Source organism: Mchenga conophoros, linkage group LG12 (genome assembly GCF_057382185.1).
Source record: "Mchenga conophoros isolate Kocher_MC1m ecotype Shallow Benthic linkage group LG12, M_conophoros_male_GT1.1, whole genome shotgun sequence".
Classification (NCBI taxonomy): domain Eukaryota; kingdom Metazoa; phylum Chordata; class Actinopteri; order Cichliformes; family Cichlidae; genus Mchenga; species Mchenga conophoros.
In genome coordinates this window covers 16027450-16049024 of record NC_140537.1, presented here as the reverse complement: position 1 = coordinate 16049024, position 21575 = coordinate 16027450, and the positions used below count along the sequence as shown (strand labels likewise).

Sequence of the window (21575 nt, the reverse complement as noted above, 5' to 3'; positions counted from 1 at the left end):
CTCAGAAATACTTTAATAGTGTTCAAAAAAAAAAAAAAAAAGGGGGGGGGAGGCTCGTGTTCCTTTTGCACCCTTGTGGTGGCATTTCAGGGTGTTATTTTTAAAACCTTGTCAAAAGCCAAATCATTGCTCAAGGGATTCTTTTTTACCAACTGTGGAGCTAGATGAAACCTCTGAGAACAACATAAATCGCTGGAGACGTTTTCTAACAACTGTTACCATATCTTGCAAATACACAACACAAACCTCCCCGTGCCTTCTGCACTTGAACAACATTTAAAATCCCTCCCTTCATACTTGTGCACACAGACCACAGTGCGCAGTCTCACTAGACACATTTTTTCCACCTAGCTGAGGGCTGTATTCAGGTAGGCAGCTGCAGAGTGGAAACTATCTGTAAAGTCTTGTTTCCTCTGTCAACACAAATCTGACAGACCTTCCACTAAAATGCAGTAGCACACTATAAAGCCATCTGTCTATCCCCGTCAATGGCTACATCCCAGCTGATATCCAACAGGGAGCTACAAATACCTTAATTCATGCAGTTTGTGACAGTAGCACTAAACAAACAGTAGATAAGTAAACCACAAATACTGAAATATTTACACAGAATAACTATACACTATGACGCATTTGATAACCAACCGCAGACTCTTAAATAGTCTGCTTGGATACTGGATGCTGGATATGTGCCAAAAATCACTTCCAGGTCTATGTATTTGTAACCACGAGTGGTCAACATGTCCTTAGCTGTAATACTAACAGTTATGGAAAACTTAAAGTATCAACAAATCTGTTTGCAGTCTGTGTCTAGACACATACACACCTGGCACTGTTGTCCAAACATAGGTATTCCCGGGGGTCAGCAGCAGTGGCATTGGTGGTCTTCACTCCTTTGTCGATGAACAGCCCTGCCTGGAAGGCATGATTACAATAAAATGCAGTAAAACCACAAGTACAAATGGAGGTTTTCTGCTATAGGGACATAAACAACTCCACTAGTGTATCTTCTGGCGTGGAACCTGATACGTGCTTAAATGTAAAGTTACAGAACGAAGGCTGTACATGTGTCTAAACATACGGATTCGTTTTCCCTGTTAAAATAAATTAAGCCTGTCTGTGTTTTTTTGTACATGGAAACCTGGCCTGTGAGTTGGTCTTGTGGTATAACCGAGGCATAGTCTTAACCTTCATGGCTCCTTCCTCTGTAAGAGAAGCTGGACAAAGAGCTTACAGTTCACCTGCCCGACTTCTGTCATTACAAAACAGAGCACCATTGTGGACCCTACTAGTGCGTGTGTGTGTGTCTCTATTCCCATTTTCTAGCAATAACTAAGTAATCAAACAGGGATTTATGTGCAATGTCATTTGGAATACAAACACTGTATTTCTCTCCTCCTTGCTAAAGCACAGAGACACAAAGAGACAGCACAGCAAGAACTTGGACTGCATAGTGCACAAAAAGCAAGACTAACAATACCTTAAAGTTGGAGTGTACACGATTGTTGTAAAAAATCCCCAAAGGTGTGAGCTCGGCCTTGGTCTCTGGCACCAGGCCATGGGAGTCACCTGTGGAAGAGCTGTGGAACACAAACCAAATCCCAGCATCCTGGAAGAGGAAGTAGAATAGAGAAACAGAAGATAACCATGACAAACTAGAGGAGTAGGAATTTCATTATCAGCACTGATATACAATCAGCTGGTGGAACATAAAAAACAATAACAATAACAACAAGTGCATCTGGGTGAGTGTCACACTATTCTCATGTTGATGACGTCCTGCAGAAAGATTAAAGTTCACAGAAACTTACTGGCTTCTTTAAGTTTGCAGTCCAAAACAAAGAAATACCCCCACTGTTAAGTAGGACACAGCATAGCCCCTGTGGACCTCCGAGCAGTTTGTACCAAAATAAAATTGAGTGATTTCTTTTCTTTCTTTTTTTTTAGCTTTTATATTTAAAGGTCTTACCGATTTATTGCTCCATCTATCAAACACTAAGGACTGTTAAATCCCCTTTTTATTGATGGATAACTTTTTATGAGCATGAAGGTCTTTAATAATATGTAAAGTTCAGGAACACCAAAGCCAGTGTAGCTTTATTTTTTTGCTTTTTTAATAATAGTTAATCTATCAATAAGGAGTAGCCGTTCTACTCTTGGTCACAGGTTTCCTTGCACTACGTGGAAAAAGTTATTTTTCTTTCATAGCTCTGATATTATTACCTGAGAACCAGCTGCTGCATTACTGATGAGGTTGTTGTTGGGGTTGGCGATCCAGAATGTTGAGACTGCCCTGAAAAACAACCACAAGATTACATACACATGAGTAGACAGAGATATTAAAAAAAAAAGGAGTATCTCGTCAGATCATAAAATATGATTAAGAAGAAGAAGACAGACATCAAAGAAACCTGTGAGATTTCCCAAATTCCCTCAATAATCCGCCTCTCCAACATAAACGCTTCACGGGGAAAGCTCAGCCAACAGACACAGACACACACACGCTATCACGCTCTTGGAAACAGACCTTTCTGTTTCCTCACAAAGGCACTTTTCTTGGTCTTGCTATGACATGAAAACATCCCATGGAGAGGGGATGTTGTTATTGCCTGGATAAAACCACCTTGCCAATATCTCTCTCACACAGACCATCTGTCCCTTCTCAAAATACGTCTGCACCACCACACATGCTTTCTCACGGCTAATGGGTATGATTTGTTCCACTTTTAATCTAAAATGCAGGCATTGCATTTTTAAAAATGGAAATCAAATAACCCTTTATATATACCTATACCCTTTATACTCTGTTGGTATAAATAAAAACAAAGATGTTTCAATCCAATGAAAGGACATTTAAAAAAAAAAAAAAAAACATCATAGTTAACATACAAACACGTATAAAAGATACGAAAAGTGGTTTTATCCCAGTACAAATCTATGATATCTAAGTATTGTGACTAATCAGACATGTTTTTGATGACAGAGTGGAAACGTTATGCTGATGCCGATGTGATTCCTTATATCTGTAACCACAAATGTACATCATCGTCCTGTTCTCTTACTTGCACTCTGTACTGGGCGAGGGAGTGTAGCCCTTGTAGACTTTGTCCTTGATGCTGAGGCAGAGGGTCTCATTGCGATCGGTGGGTAAAAGAGTCCCAGGTCGGGTCAGGAGGCCAAGGTTGTGGTAGAAAGTGTTGCGCTGCTCAATCCCATCCTCAAGGAAAAAACAGTGGCCCAAGGTGTCGTAGCCTATAGTGTCCTTGACCTTCCCAGAAATGGAACACAAAACAAAAATTAAGAGAAAAAAAAAAACAAAACAAAAGAGCTTGGACAAGAGACTTTTAGACTACTTTGACAATAACAGCAATAGCTATGTTAAGATATAATCAAAGATACCTGTTTTGCATTAGAGCAACAAGCTCCTTCACACATTTCAAACAGGCATATAAAATCTTTTTGTGTCCATCGTCTCTGTCTTTGCAGAAGTTTTTTTTGTTGGTCGTTTTTATTTTGTTATGTTTTGCAATGTGATTCAAACTTATGTCCTGCAGAAAAGAACTGCTGTAAACCAGTTTTAACTGATCCAGGCCAGTTCCATGCAGCCCATTATATGTTCCTTTTCCTGTATAATAAAACGGAATGAAATTTAACACCCCAAAGGAGAAATACAATATGGCCAAAACGCGAGAAGTGCCTGTCTCCTTAAATAGTTAAAATTTCTGAACGATTTTCCTCTTACTGCTGAAGCTTTGGTATGTAGAGAAAAACTGTAGAAGATGGTCAACAGGAGAATACTTACAGGGTCACTTCAGTTTTTCTTGTTTACCTTCTGGTGCCAAGTCAAACAATGACATGCACCATAAATGAACTCAATTTCCTCTGTACAGTTAGGCTCAGAGCTTCAACGATGCGGACTCAAAACAAAATTAAAAACAAACCTGAACCCTTCAGTCACTGACCACATACAGACAGTGTGATTTAGCTGAGCTAAGTTAGTACCTCTGTGTATAACTACCTTTATCCAACAAGTACAGTGGTGTGAGAAGTGTTTGACCCCTTCCTGATCTCCTACTGTTTTTCATATTTATCACACTTTTGATCACAATTTTTAATATTAGACAAAGATAACCTAAGTAAAAATAAAATGCAGTTTCTAAATGTTGATTTCATTTATTAAAGGAGACAAGTTATCCAAACCTACCTGGTTCTGTGTGACAAAGTAATTGCCCTCTTTATAATCATGAATTAACTGTGACTAAGTTCAGTTTAACTAAACACGCTCAAGCATGATTACCGGCAGACCTGTTAGAACCTGTCTGACAAAATGAAACCAGTTAAAAGATCTTGAAAAGCAACACCTCTCTGGGAACTCCCAGGCCTATCTCCCCTCACCACACTCCCTGCCGGTAACTGATGCCCTCAGGGGTCGGTGTGTTGGTGGTTCTTGGTGTCCGGGGCTGGGCGCTCAGGTATGTACCAGCTCACCCCCGATGACTACTTGGGGGGGCCTGGTGCCTGTTGCCCGGTCAGGCCTCTTCCGGGGCAAAGGGGGCCCTCGGGCCTCCGGCCTCTGGGCCTGTGGCTCGGTTCACTCTGGCTCAGCTGGCTGCCGGCTGAGCCGGCGGGCACGCCACTGCAGCCCCCTCTGGCTTCTGCTCCGTGGCTACTGGGTGACTCCTCATCTGGGGCTCTCTTCAGCTCTTCCCAGGAGGGGGGAACGGATGCCCCTCCGGTGGTCCTCCTTGGGCTCTCGCACTCTGGATGTCTGGAGCCTGGATCTCCTCCATGCCTGCTTCACGCCCTGGTGGACAGGGCTATGGCTCTCTACATCCTCTAGCACAGCAGTCCCCAACCCCCGGGCCTCGGACCGGTACCGGTCCGCGAGTCGTTTGCTACCGGGCCGCGAGAGTTGAGGCTCGGGTGTGAAATGTATGGTTTTCAGTGTTATTTTGTTATTGTTTTTATCGTTAACTCTGTTTTCCTGGGACTGTTCACGTGTGTTATGAATAAATCTTCCTTTTTTCGGTACAGGTACTAGTTTTATTTTGTTGTATTTATCCGCGACACCTTAAAAGCCGGTCCGTGAAAATATTGTCGGGCATAAACCGGTCCGTGGCACAAAAAAGGTTGGGCACCGCTGCTCTAGCAGGCCATTACATGGAGAAACCTTTTGAATACAAGCGCGCTGATCCACACAGGTGTGCACACGGGTGTTCACTGTTCATAGACATAAACTACACCTTTATTGGCTGCTACGTCAAAGCACATTGTGCGCTGTCGGTCCTGCTTGCTACACAACAACATTCAATATTTAGTATTTACTGCTGTTTACACTTAGCTAGATTAATGTGATGGTGTTGTGTTTGGTATGTTGCTCTGTTTCTTTTGCTTGTTTTCTCTCAACAGGTGATCCAGGAGATTTTTTTTCTCTTCTTTCTCTTTTTAAGTGCCCTTTCTCACTGTCCCTCTTCCCTTCTGTTTTTCTTTTCCTTCATCTTTCTTTCTCCCTTTCCTATCCCTCAGTCATGTCTGTCCCATCTGTAACAACTGAAAATAAAATAAAATAAAATAAATAATAGGGGTGCAACGATACTGGTATCGATATTGAACCGTTCGATACAGTGCTTTCGGCTTTCGGCACATGTTGGATGTGCCATGCAATGCTCAATTACATGGGTGGGAACTAGTGTGTTAGCGCAGTTAGCTCGTTAATGTGTTGGCCTTCTAGCCCCACGCAGGGGTAGCTCGTTAACGGAGATTTGCCGTGTTGTGGCGTTAACGTCATTTCAACGAGATTAACGCTGACAGCACTAGTGGGAACACAACGAATATGACTGCACATTTACGCCGACATCATCCTAGTGCAAAGACAAGTGGAAGCAGACAAAAACAACAAGCATGCATGCTACAAACTTTACCCGAGTCATTTAGACAGCCGTTAGCACATGATTCTCCTTATGGGGACCTGATATGTTTAATATTGTGGCGAGCTCAGACAAGGAGGAGACTGAGGTGTCGTTTGGTCTTGCTTCCCGTGAGCTAGCCAGGGAGCACAGCCGTTTATTGACATCTGCAGAAGAACACTGCTGCTAGCTAACTGCTCAGCGCAGCAACCACAGCAACAACAACAACAACACACAGAGCGCCCTCTGACCCCGGAAGGACACACCGTCGCAGCGAGAGGGCGTCACCCGTCACTATGGCAACATAAACAAAACATAACTGTACAAACAGAACCCCGAACAGTCCTGACCCGCTACATAGCCCCCCACCTAAGGGGTCAGTCGTCCCCGACGACCCCATTGCCCCACACAAAGTCCTGCAAATGTCCAGGTGCCTTCTTTTGGCGCACCGGCCGGTCACGACCAGCGGGGGAAAAGTCATTCGGGTCAGAACATGGGGTGCCACCATCATCCCACTTCTGACACCAATGTGGCGAGCTCAGACAACGAGGAGACGGAGGTGTCGTTTGGTCTTGCTTCCCGTGAGCTAGCCAGGGAGCACAGCCGTTTATTGACATCTGCAGAAGAACACTGCCGCTAGCTAACTACTCAGCGCGGCAACCGCACAGCAACAACAACAACACACAAGGCGCCCTCTGACCCCGGAAGGACACACCGTCGTAGCGAGAGGGCGTCACCCGTCACTATGGCAACATAAACAAAACATAACTTTACAAACAGAACCCCGAACAGCCCTGACCCGCTACAATATGCTGCTAAGAATATAGCCCAGAAGAAGCGTATAGTTTTTATTTTGGAAAGAGCCATTTCTCTGTAATAAACTCTCTTTTCCAAAGATGAGTTATTCCTCAATCAGATACAGGTGTTACCGCGCCAGATCCGCGACCCCGAACCGTAGTAAGGAAACCTCTGGCAGTTACTTGAAGGTTCCGTAACTGACTCGTAGCCGGAAACAGCTTACTATACAGGTCATCTCCGCTAGCAAAAAGATCGAAGGAGGCGTAGGAAACTGCTTCACCGAACTTTATTTCTTCTCTAAGGCACGAACACCGCGTACAGTGGGCTGAAACAGTTTACTCACAGCGAGCATCGCCGACACAACTCTGGCTGTCGAGGGAGTTATTATATTCCTTTTATTTATTTTCTTTTCGTCTCTTCTGTAGCTAACCGTTACTTTTTCCCCTTCTGCGCTCTCTCTCTTCACACACACACCAGGCAGTCCCGCTACACACATCCCGAATACATTTCCCATCAGGCTTCATCCTTAAAGGGCCATGCCTGTAACACAGGGCTTGCAAAATCGCTAGCCCGACGTCCCGGGGCTAGCGATTTTTCCAGTCGTACTACCAAAATCTATCTCTGCCCTGCCCGTCGGGCTATTGTAGGAAGTAAAAATATATGTCAATGCTTTTGCATTCTTTCGGAAATGTAGCTGGGTAATTATGTCATTGGCATCGGTGAGCCACTGTCAATATGTGACATATTGAAATCGCGTTTGAATTTGCGCTTGTTTTTTTGCTTTCACTTTGCAAATGTCCAGGTGCCTTCTTTTGGCGCACCAGCCAGTCACGACCGGCGGGGGAAAAGTCACTCGGGTCAGAACATGGGGTGCCACCATCATCCCACTTCTGACACCAATGTGGCGAGCTCAGACAACGAGGAGACGGAGGTGTCGTTTGGTCTTGCTTCCCGTGAGCTAGCCAGGGAGCACAGCCGTTTATTGACATCTGCAGAAGAACACTGCCGCTAGCTAACTGCTCAGGGCGGCAACCGCACAGCAACAACAACAACAACACACAAGGCGCCCTCTGACCCCGGAAGGACACACCGTCGCAGCGAGAGGGCGTCACCCGTCACTATGGCAACATAAACAAAACATAACTGTACAAACAGAACCCCGAACAGCCCTGACCCTCTACAATATGCTGCTGAAAATATAGCCCAGAAGATGCGTATAGTATAGCTTTTATTTTGGAAAGGGCCATTTCTCTGTAATAAACTCTCTTTTCCAAAGATGAGTGATTCCTCAATCAGATACAGGGCTCGCAAAATCGCTAGCCCGACGTCCCGGGGCTAGCGATTTTTCCAGTCGGGCTACCAAAATCTATCTCTGCCCTGCCCGTCGGGCTATTGTAGGAAGGAAAAATATATGTCAATGCTTTTGCATTCTTTCGGAAATGTAGCTGGGTAATTATGTCATTGGCATCGGTGAGCCACCGTCAATATATGACATATTGAAATCGCGTTTGAATTTGCGCTTGTTTTTTGCTTTCACTTTGCAATCGTGTGAACTATGTATAGAGAGCGACATCACTGAGTGATGATAATTTGCGCACCAATTCCTCTGACATCGTCTTATCAATCGTTAGCTTACTATGCAAACATGACAAGTGAAATTTCCTGCAGCAAGCTTAAACATATGAGAGGTTGATCGCGCAGAGAATCGCTGACGGTTATGTGTGTGTGTGTGTAAAAGCAGCAGGATATATATTTTAGTTCTGCCGAGCCAAATAAGACAGGTCAGGGTGAAGAAGTGACAGCCAAAGAAAAGCTTACCACAAAACGGAAAAGTTATGACAAATCAGACTATAAGGCAAAAAGAAAGTGCAGCTTTATGGTTTCATGGACAAAAGAATCTCTGTGGCTGCAATATGACGAGCTAAATAACCAGGGCTGCACATAAGTGGTCCGCAGGTGCGCATTCGCTGTCAAAGAAAAAAAAAAAGAAAAAAAAAAACGCGCACAAGATATGAAGTTGCAACACGTGTTTGCATACATAAGATTTTCTGGAGGAGGACAGACATTTGTTTAAAACTCTTAAAGATGTCGAAGAAGCTCCTTTAAGCAATTACTTTGGTGTTCCTCCACCTCCAAAGAAATGTCAGAAGGAGTCCGAACCACAAAAGAAGCGCGTATTCTCGGAAAAGTGGTTGCAGGAGGTGAGCTGGCTTCAAACAAATGATGAACGCACAGAGATGTGGTGCACAATGTGCCGTGAAAATCCCACTCTAGCGGACAAAAACAGTGCCTTTTATATGGACGCAAACGCGTGTTGCAACTTCTTATCTGGTGCGCGTCTTTTATTTTGACAGCGAATGCGCACCTGCGGACCACTTATGTGCACCCGTGTAAATAACATAATGTTCTGCCGGGTGTGTTGTTGGTTTTCTCTCGATTTCTGAGTCGACAAGCGCCTTTGTTACTGGGACCAGTCATTTTAAAAAAGGCCCCCATTAGAAGCCATGAGAAATGCAAGAAATGCATTATTGCTCAGTCTGCAATATCTTTCCCAGAACAAACACCAATTGCAAATAACATACTAAAAATAAACCTGAAAAATCTGTTTATAACAGCGTACTATGTTGCAAAGAGTGAACTACCACTGGCAAAATTTAGCAGTCTTTGCAAACTTCAAAAAGCAAATGGCCTAGATCTTGGTTCCACTTGTCTCTTACCCGTGACTTCAGCGGAAATTTTAAATTCAGGATCTGACACAGACTGATTCATGTTCTACACAGTTCTTACAAGTTTGTAGAAATTTCTGTTCAATTAGAACCAAGTATTTGAGTTGATGATTGTAATTTTTATACAATATTATACTTTAATGTATAATATTGTAAAGGAAACAAAACAGGAAACAAAACATCAATCAATCAAAAAATTGCTCTCTTTTTTTATTCGGACTACTTACATTTATTTTGGGCTACCAAAAACTGAAGAGTCCCTGCCCGAAGGGCTACCAGGGATTTTGAAATTTTGAGAGCCCTGAGATATATTTATTTTTTTTAATTACTTTTGTTTCAGCAACATTAAATTTAAAAACTGTACTTTTGAGTTAAAATATATATTTAGAATTTTAATAAATGACAAATTAAAAAGGCATGAACATTTTTTTTGTATCGAAAAAATATCGAACCGTGACACCAAAGAATCGAACCGAACCGTGAATTTTGTGTATCGTTGCACCCCTAATAAATAATAACAACAAAGGTTGATCAAATGGACCAATACAGCAAGGCTGTGATGATCCATTTGGCAAAGTAAATCCATTGGGTATCCTTGTTGGTCTTCAGACAACAATTCTGACGGCTAAAGAACCAAATGGGACAGGCAAAAAAAAAAAAAAAAAAAGCAACACAACATGCCACAATCTAAAGAAACACCTAGGAAACAAAGTCACTGACATCTGTCAGTCTGGAAAGGGTTACGATGCAATATCTAAGGCTTTGGGACTCCAGTGAAACATGATGGGAACTATTATACACAAATGGAAAAAACTTTGTGAACAGTGATGAAGCATCGACAACTCATCCAGAAGATCACGAAAGAACCCAGAACAACATTAAGCTTCTACATGTCTCGCTTAAAGTCAGAGTTTATGATTCATCAATGAGAAAGAGACTGGGCAACGATGGCAGCCATGGGAGAGTTCAAGACAAAAACTGACCAAAAAGAACATGAAGGCTCATCTCACATTTACCAAAAAACATTTGATTATCCCAAAGACTTTTGGGAAAATATTCTGTGGACTGACGAGACAAAAGCTGAACTTTTTGAAGGTCTGAGTCCCGTTACATCTGGCATAAAACTAAAACAGCATTTCACATAACACCTCATACTAACAGTAAAATATGGTGGTGGTAGTGTGCTGGTCTGGGAATGTTTTGCTGCCTCGGGGCCTGGAAGACTTGCTGTGGTAAATCTAACCATGAATTCTGCTGTCTACCAAAACATCTGTTTTCATCAAAGAATCTGTTCGTGACCTCAAGCTGGAGCACACTTGGGTTCTGCAGCAGGACAATGATCCAAAACACACCAGCAACTCCACCTCTGAATGGCTTAAGAAAAAAAAAGGAGACTTTGGAGTGACCTGAATCAGACTAAGATGCTGTAGTACAAGTGTAAAAAGCAAGTTAATGTTCGAAAAACCTTAAACGTAGCTGAATTACAACAATTCTGAAAAGATAAGTGGGCCAAACAACCCCACAGTGCTCTCAATACCAGTTATTGGAAACGCTTGATTGCAGTTGTTGCTTCTAAGGGTGGCCCAGCCAGTTATTAGGCTTAGGTTCAATCGCTTTTTCACACGGAGGCATGTAGGTTTGGAATTTTTTTCCCCTTAATAAAACATCTTAATTTAGAAACTACAATTTGTGTTTCATTTCGTAATCTAATATTTAAATGTGTTTGATGATCTGGAACATTTAATTGTGTCAAACATACAAAAACAGGAAATTAGGAAAAGGCCAAACACACCACTGTATATTAAAAACTTCTACATCTTTCTAAAGAGACTAAGATATTCTATAAGTGTGAAAGAGATGGAACAGGAAAGGTTGAGAGTGAATATAAAGGAGATGGGGAAAAAGAAAAGTGGATGCAAGCCTTTACAGTAATCAGGCGTTGGAGGATACAGTTGATGAGCTTTGTGACAAACCACCAGTTTCCCACAATATGCTGCTCATTATTAACACTATGACTCATGTATGGTTTTCTACATTCTCACATACAGTGACGTATTCAACACATTTTAAAAGGCTTTACTAACCAGCAGGCCGTTGGTGGCGTGGATGGTGAGACAGCGGGAGAAGGAGTGGTGTATGGAGAGTCCGTCCACAAAGGTGGCCTCTGCGTAGCCTCCCTTCTGGTCGACATCCCCACACATGTGGAAGTGGAGGGGGTAGCGGCTTGTTCTAGCCTGCTGACCCATGTTCTTTAACTCCACGTAGGACAGATGCACTGATGAGAAGTTACTGAGAATCTGTAGGTGTTGAGGAGAGAGTACAATGAGCTCCCACCCACGACAAAAGCAAATGACGCCGGACTTGTGGTCCGCGTAACAAATGCTGGCTGACTAAAGTAATAAATTAAACCATTACAACTGTCTGCGTTCGCCAGTGACCGCACTGGGATATAAACTTTAGCCCATCTGGCACCGCGCTCTGTGAGTCGAGCCGTTTCAAAACCCCTGATGCTGGTGAGTAAGCCGTGAATTACAGAAGCATAAATTAAAAGTTACGCACGCACAGAGATGCGCACAGCACATAGTCACACATGAATGCATACAAATAAAACGATACAAACAAATGTTCAGTGCTGTCTAGGAGGTCTTTTTTGTGGGTATGGCAAAATCAGCAGGATCTGGTTTCTGTTAAGAAGGTATTGGCCAACCCTTTCAGCTCACTGAAACTCAAGTACGCACAGTAAACACTGACCCTCACCCTCGCTTACATAAACACACACACACGAACTAATTGTTTCAACAGTAGATTCCACTCCACAGAGTCAACCTGACTTAAAATAAGAGAAAGGGCAACTCACTGGACAGATAAATTGAAACATGAAACGCATGGTGCTGAACTGTGCTAAACTCGATCTGGCAGACATGACAGATGGCTTTTTGCCGGCATGGAAGGCCTAATTACAAAGAAAACGCTGACTTTTCAGCTTCATGTGTCCGTCTGGTGTACTTTGAGGTTACAGTTAGAAATCTGTTAACATGGAAACAAAGTCTTTTGTTTAGCACATGGGGGGCAAATTACATAGACTCTGAGGAATGTTTACGTCCATTTGCCACCAATTTGAATGAAATCATACAAAATTACAGTGAGCTCACCGACTACACTGGGACCCATGCTAGACAGCAGAGATAAATCTATATGTTTAATCCTCATGTGCCTGCTGCGTTTGCAGTTTGTGCTGAGCCTTCTGAAGAAGAGTCTTTCATATAGATTCAAACAGAAACTGTGATGGTAAACAACACCTCTCACATAGGCCAGTACACAAATGTAGAATGTATGCACCGTTCATCTTCACAGTGAGGAAACTGTCAAACAGACTCTGAATAGCAACCTTTAACAGGAAAGAACAGTCATGCCACCTCATGCAGAAAGATCGGCACAAAGTAAATGTGCAATAAATTTACACACAGTCTTGTTTTCATATCTCTGTGGGGACATCTAATTGACATAAAGCTTTTTCTAGCCGCTTACCCTAACCATCAAAAATGAATGCCTAATCCTAACCATAATCAAAACCTAATTGTAACCCTGACACTAAAACCACATTTTGAGTCTCAAAAATGCCTTCAAACTCATGTCAACAGGCATTTTATCCCCACTGTTGGTCCCCACAAATATAGTATCATTCCAATTTTTGGTCCTCTTAAAGATATCTAAACATGGTACACATGCATACCTTGATGTGGCCTCCAAAGGTGTCATGGTTGTAGAACTGACACATGTTGTCTCCGTAGCAGGAGTTTTCCATTTCTCCATAAATGAGAATGTTTCTGGATAGGAGACCCACTTCGGCACGCATGTCGATGCCATCTATGATCTCTCCGGTATGGTTATACTGAGGCTTCCCTGAGCAGCACAGACAGATAAAACTAGAGGTCAAAATACTACAACAAGGAGAAATTCTTAAAACTCTTAAAGAAAAATATGTACAGAAACCATGAAACGGGTGCAAGTTGTTACTTTGTGTGAAAGCAAATTAGAAGTATGGCGACAGAAACATTTAATTAAACATCACAGCAACACGATTTGGTTTCTGAGGCGGGACAAGTCATACTAAAACACTACAATAACGGCTTGCTTGTGTTTAGATGATGCATCACCTAGCACCCTTTCAACTGTAAACCACATTTAGCGCGTATGGCAGCTCCTGCTCAAACATTAACTAACCACACCCCAAAGAGTACCCACCAAACCAACACACATGTAAAAGCAAAAGTAATCAAACACGTATGAAACATCATTCATCAACACACAAAATACTCTCTGCCACAGATGGTATGTGGCAGCTCAGGCCTTCAACCGTTCAGCCTTTCCTGGTAACAGAAACACTAAATTCAGCCCACACACACACACACACATAATAACACACCCTTCTCTCCAGGAAGGGAGTTGACAACAGAGGAATGAGATCAGGAAACATGTCTGATAAAAAGATGGACAAACTGCGAAACTGTCAGTGTAGTTTATTAACGTAACAATAGAAAACAGGAGGAGGTGAAGAAGGGGTGATGCATCCAAATCCATAAACCGCCCCGTGGTTATAATAAGATGGCCCTGCTTTTAAAAGAAATAAGCTGACAGTCTCTCCTTAGCATTTTCCAATAATCTTACGTCACCATAACAGCTGAAAAGGAAATGAGATCCCGCCGGACCGAAGGATTAATGGCCCTACGTCTACTAATCACATTTATTAACTACAAAGGAGCATAAGTGATTTTTTACTAGTCTTCACACAGGTTTTGTAAAAATGAAATGTTTCTCTACATCAGTTCCTATTTGTACTGTTTGTGACAGTAGCTCCCAAACACCAAGAAATAACCCTTCAGGGCAAATACTGACACAGCTGAAGAAACCAATGGCCGTCTCTCTCTCTCTCTCTCTCTCTCTCACCTTGTATCTTGACCTGTCGGCTGTTACAGTGAGGGCAGGGCAGCAGGGTAAACTCTTCAGCCTGGTGCATTGAGTAGTCCGTGCTAGCAACTACAATGCGATCCCCTGGTAGCCATGTCTGTTGCACTTCATCCTGCAGGTTTAGCACCACCTGGTCCACAGCATCCACCTGGAAGCCTGCAGTAGGGACACCTGAGGGGTACAGAAGAATATTGGATTTTAAATGAAACAAAAGGTCCAGCACAGCACGACAGAGGGAGGAAGGCTAACGCTTTGTAGTCTTCTGTAATTAAAGAAAACATTGATTTGACTTCTAGCACAAGATTGTTGACATAAAGGCTTTCCACTAGAAGAAAAAAATGTAATCTATAAAGATAACTATTGAAGGGAGTAAAAAAGTGACGGCTCCCTGTTAAGGGCGGGCCGTGAGTTTGTGGCATTCCCAAAAAGTCTTTTTAAAATAAAAGCCATTTAGAGTGTCACACATTGATTCATTACCATCTTATTTTGAAATAAATAAATAACCAAGGACCAGACTGCAGTGACCTCACAGCTCATTATGGCAACAAGTACAAATACCCCAGCTAACTAGAGCTCATGTTCTAATTGCTAGTTAGCCAACATTAGCCTGGTCACAGCAGGGTAAATGTGTTCTTTAGCAGGTATTTCTTTGATGTTTCTGCCTTATTTTCCCACTGGGCATGGTTTTCAGAGTATGGCACGTTGCACTTTACTTAAGAATTTAAAAAGGTCATGGTAGAAAGCAAAGGTCAGAGAAAATAATAATAAATTGAATTGCCATGCACGCATCTCTATAAAACTGTGTTCTGAAAAAATTCATTTCCACTGAGCACTAATTCAGACTTAAGCTTCTCAAAAGTTCACGAGAAAGCAAGAATTAATTAGGAATAAATAGTTGAGATTCGTTTTGGATTTCGTTATTTCTTACCAGTCTTCCACTCGCTATAGGCAGTGACCGAGAAACCCACTCCATTAACAGTGGTGAAGTTCCGTCTTGCCAGAGCTCTTCCTCCTGTGTCATGGTTTTCGTGTTCCCTAACATCCTCCGAGCATGATGCATTTCCACCGCCTATCACAGAAACCAAAGCCCACGCCTGCCTGGAAAGACCGAAGGAGTTAAAAGGAAGGTCGCAGAGAAAATGGAAAAGAAGAGGAAGTCATGAGTTTCACATTATTTTCGAAGAAATCATAATTTAAAAAATAAATAAATAAATTAAAAAAAAAAAAAAAAAAAAAGAGCTTAAAGCCTAGCTGCAACTAATAATCGACACCCATTACTGGTTCATTATCACATAACTACTTCTAATAATGTTACCTGTGCATATTTGCTTAGTCAGTGATGGTGTTTTAGACCCTGTACTTTAACCACATTCTTACAGACTGACATAAAACCACGTGTATTGAGTGATAAATGTAGCTGTAGCTATTTCCACAGACAATGCAAATTGCAGACACTGTGCTCATTGACAAAAGCAAATGTCTGAGATAAGCATGAAGCAGGAGAGTGGGTCAAAAGCAAGAAAGTGAATATCAGAGAATGTCAAAATACATTTAAGCGAAAAAGTAGAAAACCAGCGGATATCACACAAGTCAGGGGATTATTGAAATAATTAAGGGAAAATTTAGGAAGGGATGGGTGGATGTGTTAAAGCTATATTTGTTTTAACTTTTGTTCCAGGTCCTCCCTATCCAAGATGCCAAGAAAGCTTATTTTAAATGAGATTACAATGATTCAATAAGGAGAGGCTGGAATCATTTGAGCAAAGCAGCTCGAGGGTGTGGATGGCGTATAACACTGGCTGGGCTTTTGAGGGTGTGCGATCTAAAATAAGACAGCACAGTATGAGACATACAGTCTTGGATATTGCGAATATCATGCCCTTAGCTTCTCAAGAATGGCTTCCTGCTTTTCTCTTTTTTCCCCCCTCATGAATACCAAAAACATTTCATGGCAGCTGCTCTAGTCTACTTATAAACTTTCAAGATTTTATCAGGCTGACCAATACGCCTTTCAAACACAATTTACCATTCATGCAACCCGTGGAACTGTATCTGGGTCGGCAGTTGTCCATCCAGACTCAATCAAAGTGATCTTGTTTCCACCGAGCAGTTGCTTGGCTCATTGCACGCGGTAAACAAACCCAGAGTCAACTCTATACTTAACCTCTTCAGCTCCATTTTATCTGGAAGTAAAGGGAATCTACAGCCAATCCTGCCACTCATGTCATATCTGAAGATGACATGATAAAAGATGATTCAAGTGCGTTAATAATGCCAGTGTTTACCTGGGGGAAAAAAACCCAACATATCTTAATATAAACAGCAGTTTGTACTCCAATTCACCAAAGACCCTCTATCTGTTTAAAATAATTCATCTTGCTGGCATAATCACAGTCTTCTACAAAGGTGTCTTTTTGTAGATGCGAGTCACTGTGACATGGAACAGCACATCTCAGTGATACACAAACAGGATCCATCTGGGGCATCCACTCTTGTCTTTCATTAGAGCCACAGCGTGTGACTTTCTGCAAACTGACCTGCTGCTGCCTGTGTGCATGTTTGCTCAGTAAATCAGAGCTGAGTCAGATGGTTAAAGACGCAACAAAGGGAGGGGAAAAAAAAAAAAGGATCCTTTTTTTATTATTATTTTCGTCATACCCTTGATTTGGTAATCAACCTTTGACAACATCATTGTTTAACTGGAACTGCTAATGTGTGGGGGCCAGAGGTGAACTCACTATAGACCACTATGAATGCGTGTTTCTCGTGTTTGAGTACTGTCCTGAGACACTGTGGTTAAAAGACAGAGGGGTCACATGCAAGAAGCAGCGGCTAACAGATTTGTGCATCGCTGTAAGGAAGGATGGGCGGACCCACCGAAATAAACCTGTGGAAATTAAATCAAATATAAGCTGGAGGTCACAAGATATGCACGCTGGTAAAGCACTGACGCAAATGACAATAAACTGCTGAGAAAATCTGCAACACCACTCCCTCCTCCATCTCCACGAGAAGGCATTCATTATAATGCTTAATCCTGTAACCCATCTCTCACAGCCACAGCAAAATAAACAAACAAAGCAAAAAACACTTTGTGACTTGTGTGATTTCAGTACATGATAAACTGTAGTCTGAAGCTATAAAAACCAACAGTAAGAGGATTAGAAGAAACAGTCTTAACGCACAAACCTAACTTCCAACAACCACTTCATGCGCTCTATAGTCTGATCCTGCCGCGCCACTCTAGATTTGAGGGAAACCGCTTCAAAAGTCAAGTCCTGAGCCACATGCTCCAGTGTGGTGGCATTAAGGTTATGGGCAGCCACGAACTCAGTCTAATCCTGTCTTTTTGTTAGCTTTATAAGGCATCACCTCATGTGACCACGACTGGACCTGGTTCTTCTGAAGGGCAAAAAAAAAATAAAATCTCCTTAGTTGCCACATTTTTGTACAAATCCTGGAAAACACTGTGCATGACCCTGTTATCCTGTACATGTTTCCTTTTTCTGGTGAAGCAGTGACACAAAGGAAACAGGAACTATGACTGATTCAAAGGAACATCCTAAATGAACAGAAAGCCAAGTTAAAAAAAAAGGAAAAAAAAAGGCATTTTTCCAGGGATGCTGGATGTGAGACAAAAAGCTTGAGGAAAGTATTGATGCGTCAAAGGTGACTGGGTTTAGTTTAACTGGTGACCACAAACACAGATGATTCACAGCTTTGCCGGCAGCGTTTACCTGTACTGGAGATCCAGAACAAATCTGCTGCCGAGTTTCTCTTTGATGACCTCCCTGGTTTCTGGCCCAAGATTTCTCTCGGCAGAGTCTCCCACGGCGAGAGTGACAATTCGGCCCACCGGAAGGGAGCGAAGCAGCTGGGCGAGCCGCTGGCTGTCGTTGCGGGAATCGTACGTGTCGTAGCGTTCTGAGAACAGCAGAGCGGCCGTGTCCGGGTCCACCACGCGCAGGTGGATGCCTCGGCTGAAGTTTCGCTGGAAGGCATAACCCCCCGTGGCCACCCCAGACGCCGGGATGCTTCTGGTTAACAGAGACCAGGAAACTCTCTCAGTCCCGTGTACCTCCAGAGTTCCACCGGCTTTCACGCCAATGAACTTGCGGCCAAATGCGGGGACCTCGGAGACAGCCTCGCTGTCGGAACGGCCCATGAGGGCAATGATAGCATGGGAACGGTAGCGACATTTCGGCGAACCGATGTGAAGGGCGCCACCTTCTTCTATAAGGATGTGATGTGTTCTCAATGTTATGTTTTTGGAGCCGTCATGGCTGTCTGCAAAAACTACCCGACCTGTGAGAAGTCAAAGAAAACACGTTTAGTTCATTCTTGCTGTATGTTCCATCCAAAAGTTCATAAACTGAGCTTTAATAATAACAACTGGGTTACTGTGACTCAATCTGTGTTACATCTCTAAAAGCTACTTTACAAAAGTCAGACACCTTGTGATGTGCCTACCTCCTGATTGGATGGTAAGTGAGCGTAAGGTAGCAGAAGCATCCAGTCTAAACAAATCTCCTCTCCTGACAATGACAGCCCGCTGGGGTTGGTGACCTGGATTCCAGTTACTGAGAGATGGGTTGTGATCTGGGCAATTCTCTGTAAATATGAACAGAAAGATGTACACAAAGATGTTTAAAAGTCATACAGAAATGGTTAAGAAGCCTGGAAATTCATAATAAATAATCACCATCTAACTCAGGACCACTACTGAGGCTAAGGACAAGGATAAGAGTGAGGAAGAAAGCCCCCAGCGACACTCCACAGCAGATCAGAGTCTTCTTTCTTAGCTTTTGCTGGAGCCTCTGCGCATCCTCCCTACGCTGGTTCTCTTCTGACAAGGTGACCCTTGTTTGTCGCCCCAGCGGCGGGCCATGAGGTTTTATCGGTGGAGGCGGAGGCGTTTTGGCATGTGGCATCGAGCGGACTGGAGCCACTCGTCCGGGGACATAACCCGGGCACCTCTGGCTGCCCTGAGGTGGAGGCACAAAGACCGGGAACCTGCTGGGGCCATCACTAGTCGGCATGGTATACGTGTCTGCTACCTGAAAGACGATCGATGAGAAAGAGGGCAGAAGAAGAATAAGTGGCAAGGACTGTACACAAAGCATCAATAATTTTGTTTCAAATGAGCTTTTACTTATGGTTGGTTTACAGAAAATCTTGAAAAAGAAAGATTTTCTGCTGTCAGTCACAACCAACTTTGGAAAAGGTCATATACAAAATCAAGTTTGTTGTTTTAAAGTTTGGTTTGTATTTTAATATACAGACTGTTCAGCTGGAAGTACAAAGGTACCATCAGGCAGGCTTGGTGTTTAAGGATGAAACTAGGAGAAACTTAAAAAGAGGTCAAAGTGAAGGAAGACAATAAAAGCGTGTAAAAACAATAGGAGGTAAGAAATAAAACAGGCTGATTCTAGGGAAACGGGCAATAACCCACAAAGCATCTCACTCCAGGACCCCCAGGTAAAGATCTTCAGAGTGGCACTCAAAGGCACTATTAATCTACTCCTCCAGACAAGTTTGGCTTGAACCAGCGTGATATGGGCTGCTCATGTCCACAGTAACGAAGGAGGTCGTGAATAATGGATCACCGCATTCTTCAGACTATGTTAACACAGCCAACAGATGGCACCAATTACAGTAGGAAGGAGGAGAGCGCTCTAGTCCCAGTCAGTCTGTGCTCGGGAGAAAGTAGCACAAAGCGAACCGAAGACATGGACGCTCAGTCGTCTCTCACTCAAGAGGACGTTAAATCAAAAGTATTTTTCCTGCGTCAAGGAAATTCTGTGAAACTCCAAAGACAAGTTATCAGGAACCTAAAGGAAAACAATCACCAACATTGTGATGAATTTTTAACTCGCTTTATTAATTGGGGTTTATTTACTCAAAAAGAAATGTGTTTAGATCCTCAACTCCTGTTTTGGTGCCTTTACTGTATGAGGACCAATCATGCTTACTCGCTTAGTCATTCCCCCGAAGCGTTACTGTGCGCCAGGAAAAACTCTGACTGGCTTTGAACAAATTTTCCTGGAGACTTGCTTTCATCTTATAGCCTTAAACCAAGCATTTATGCACAAAAGTGCACAACATGAAGCGACGAGGACACTCCCTGTTGTTCTGTAAAAAGACCTGACCCATGTCCCACAACACAGTGGGTCATGGGCGTAACTAAAGTACACACAAACATGCAGAGAGAAATATGTGGGCACACCTGCACGCACAAACACGCAGGGGTAGAGGACATGAGTGTGCAGAAAAAAGGCTTCTATACCACTTTTTGTAAACAGAAGTGCTCACTGTAATAACATCGCTGCTTGCCCTTTCTAGATTTTTTTTAAACAATAATGTCAACAAGTGCACATTTTCTTAGAGAAATTAGTGATTGTGATCATGGGTCTCTTTTATATTGAGCCAAATCAAATACACCCCAAAAATGATGATTTTAGTGTTTTAAATCTATCAGTGCTTCACACCAGTGCCAAGCCACAAACACACAAAATGACCACTGTCTTGACAGGCCATCTTGTCATCATTTTAGACCAGAGAGCAACAATAAACCTCTTCTACGCATAAACAAAGCCATGTAGGAACAATCAAGGACTGTTCAGACAAAAGCTCAGTCATTCATCTAAGCTTTAAAATAAACTGGGCAGAACAGCAGGTGGTTCGCCCACTTCAACTTGAAGTATCCCATTACAATACCATTCCCCACCTAAACATAAGATGGGGAATGAGTCTTCAGAAGCAGATCTCTGGCTATGTTTTTACTCCAAATTCCAGACTTAGTCTGTTCCTGGAAGTTAAGCCGATCACAAGCCTGCAGACCTCATGTCTTCACTGCTGACTCGTTCTCATATCAGCCGGAGTCTGCAGCTACCGAATATCAAACAGATGTGCGAGGAAGCATTTGGGCCACACCATCACGCATTCCTCGGCTGTAAAATCACCCTTTACTGTAGGGTTACTAACACTGACGCCATGTGTTCACTTACAACTGTACAGAGGGAGTAACAACAGCGCTCACAACCACGCGTCCACACTTGTTCTGTGTGCGGACCTCGCTGTGTAACACTGAGGTTAATGAGGATGTGTTCAATGAAGGATTTCACTATTTCTGGACTTTAATTTTGGCCACCTTCTTTTAAACGTGCACTTCCAAATG

The 21575-nt window shown here is 42.8% G+C and overlaps 1 protein-coding gene across 1 annotated transcript in view; it reads right to left on the bottom strand.

The window, feature by feature from the left end:
- Positions 1-21575, bottom strand: part of cemip2 (cell migration inducing hyaluronidase 2) — a 31574-nt gene that overhangs the window by 9390 nt on the left and 609 nt on the right. Inside the window, exons 2-12 of the mRNA XM_085294038.1 lie at positions 19101-19455; positions 18869-19009; positions 18136-18703; positions 15327-15496; positions 14378-14569; positions 13164-13333; positions 11515-11727; positions 3063-3268; positions 2224-2293; positions 1481-1609; positions 827-915 (exon numbers count right to left, since the gene is read on the bottom strand). Of these exons, the coding sequence (XP_085150164.1) occupies positions 827-915; positions 1481-1609; positions 2224-2293; positions 3063-3268; positions 11515-11727; positions 13164-13333; positions 14378-14569; positions 15327-15496; positions 18136-18703; positions 18869-19009; positions 19101-19437 (2285 nt within the window). The 5' untranslated portion in view covers positions 19438-19455. The remainder of the gene's footprint in view (positions 1-826; positions 916-1480; positions 1610-2223; positions 2294-3062; positions 3269-11514; positions 11728-13163; positions 13334-14377; positions 14570-15326; positions 15497-18135; positions 18704-18868; positions 19010-19100; positions 19456-21575) is intronic.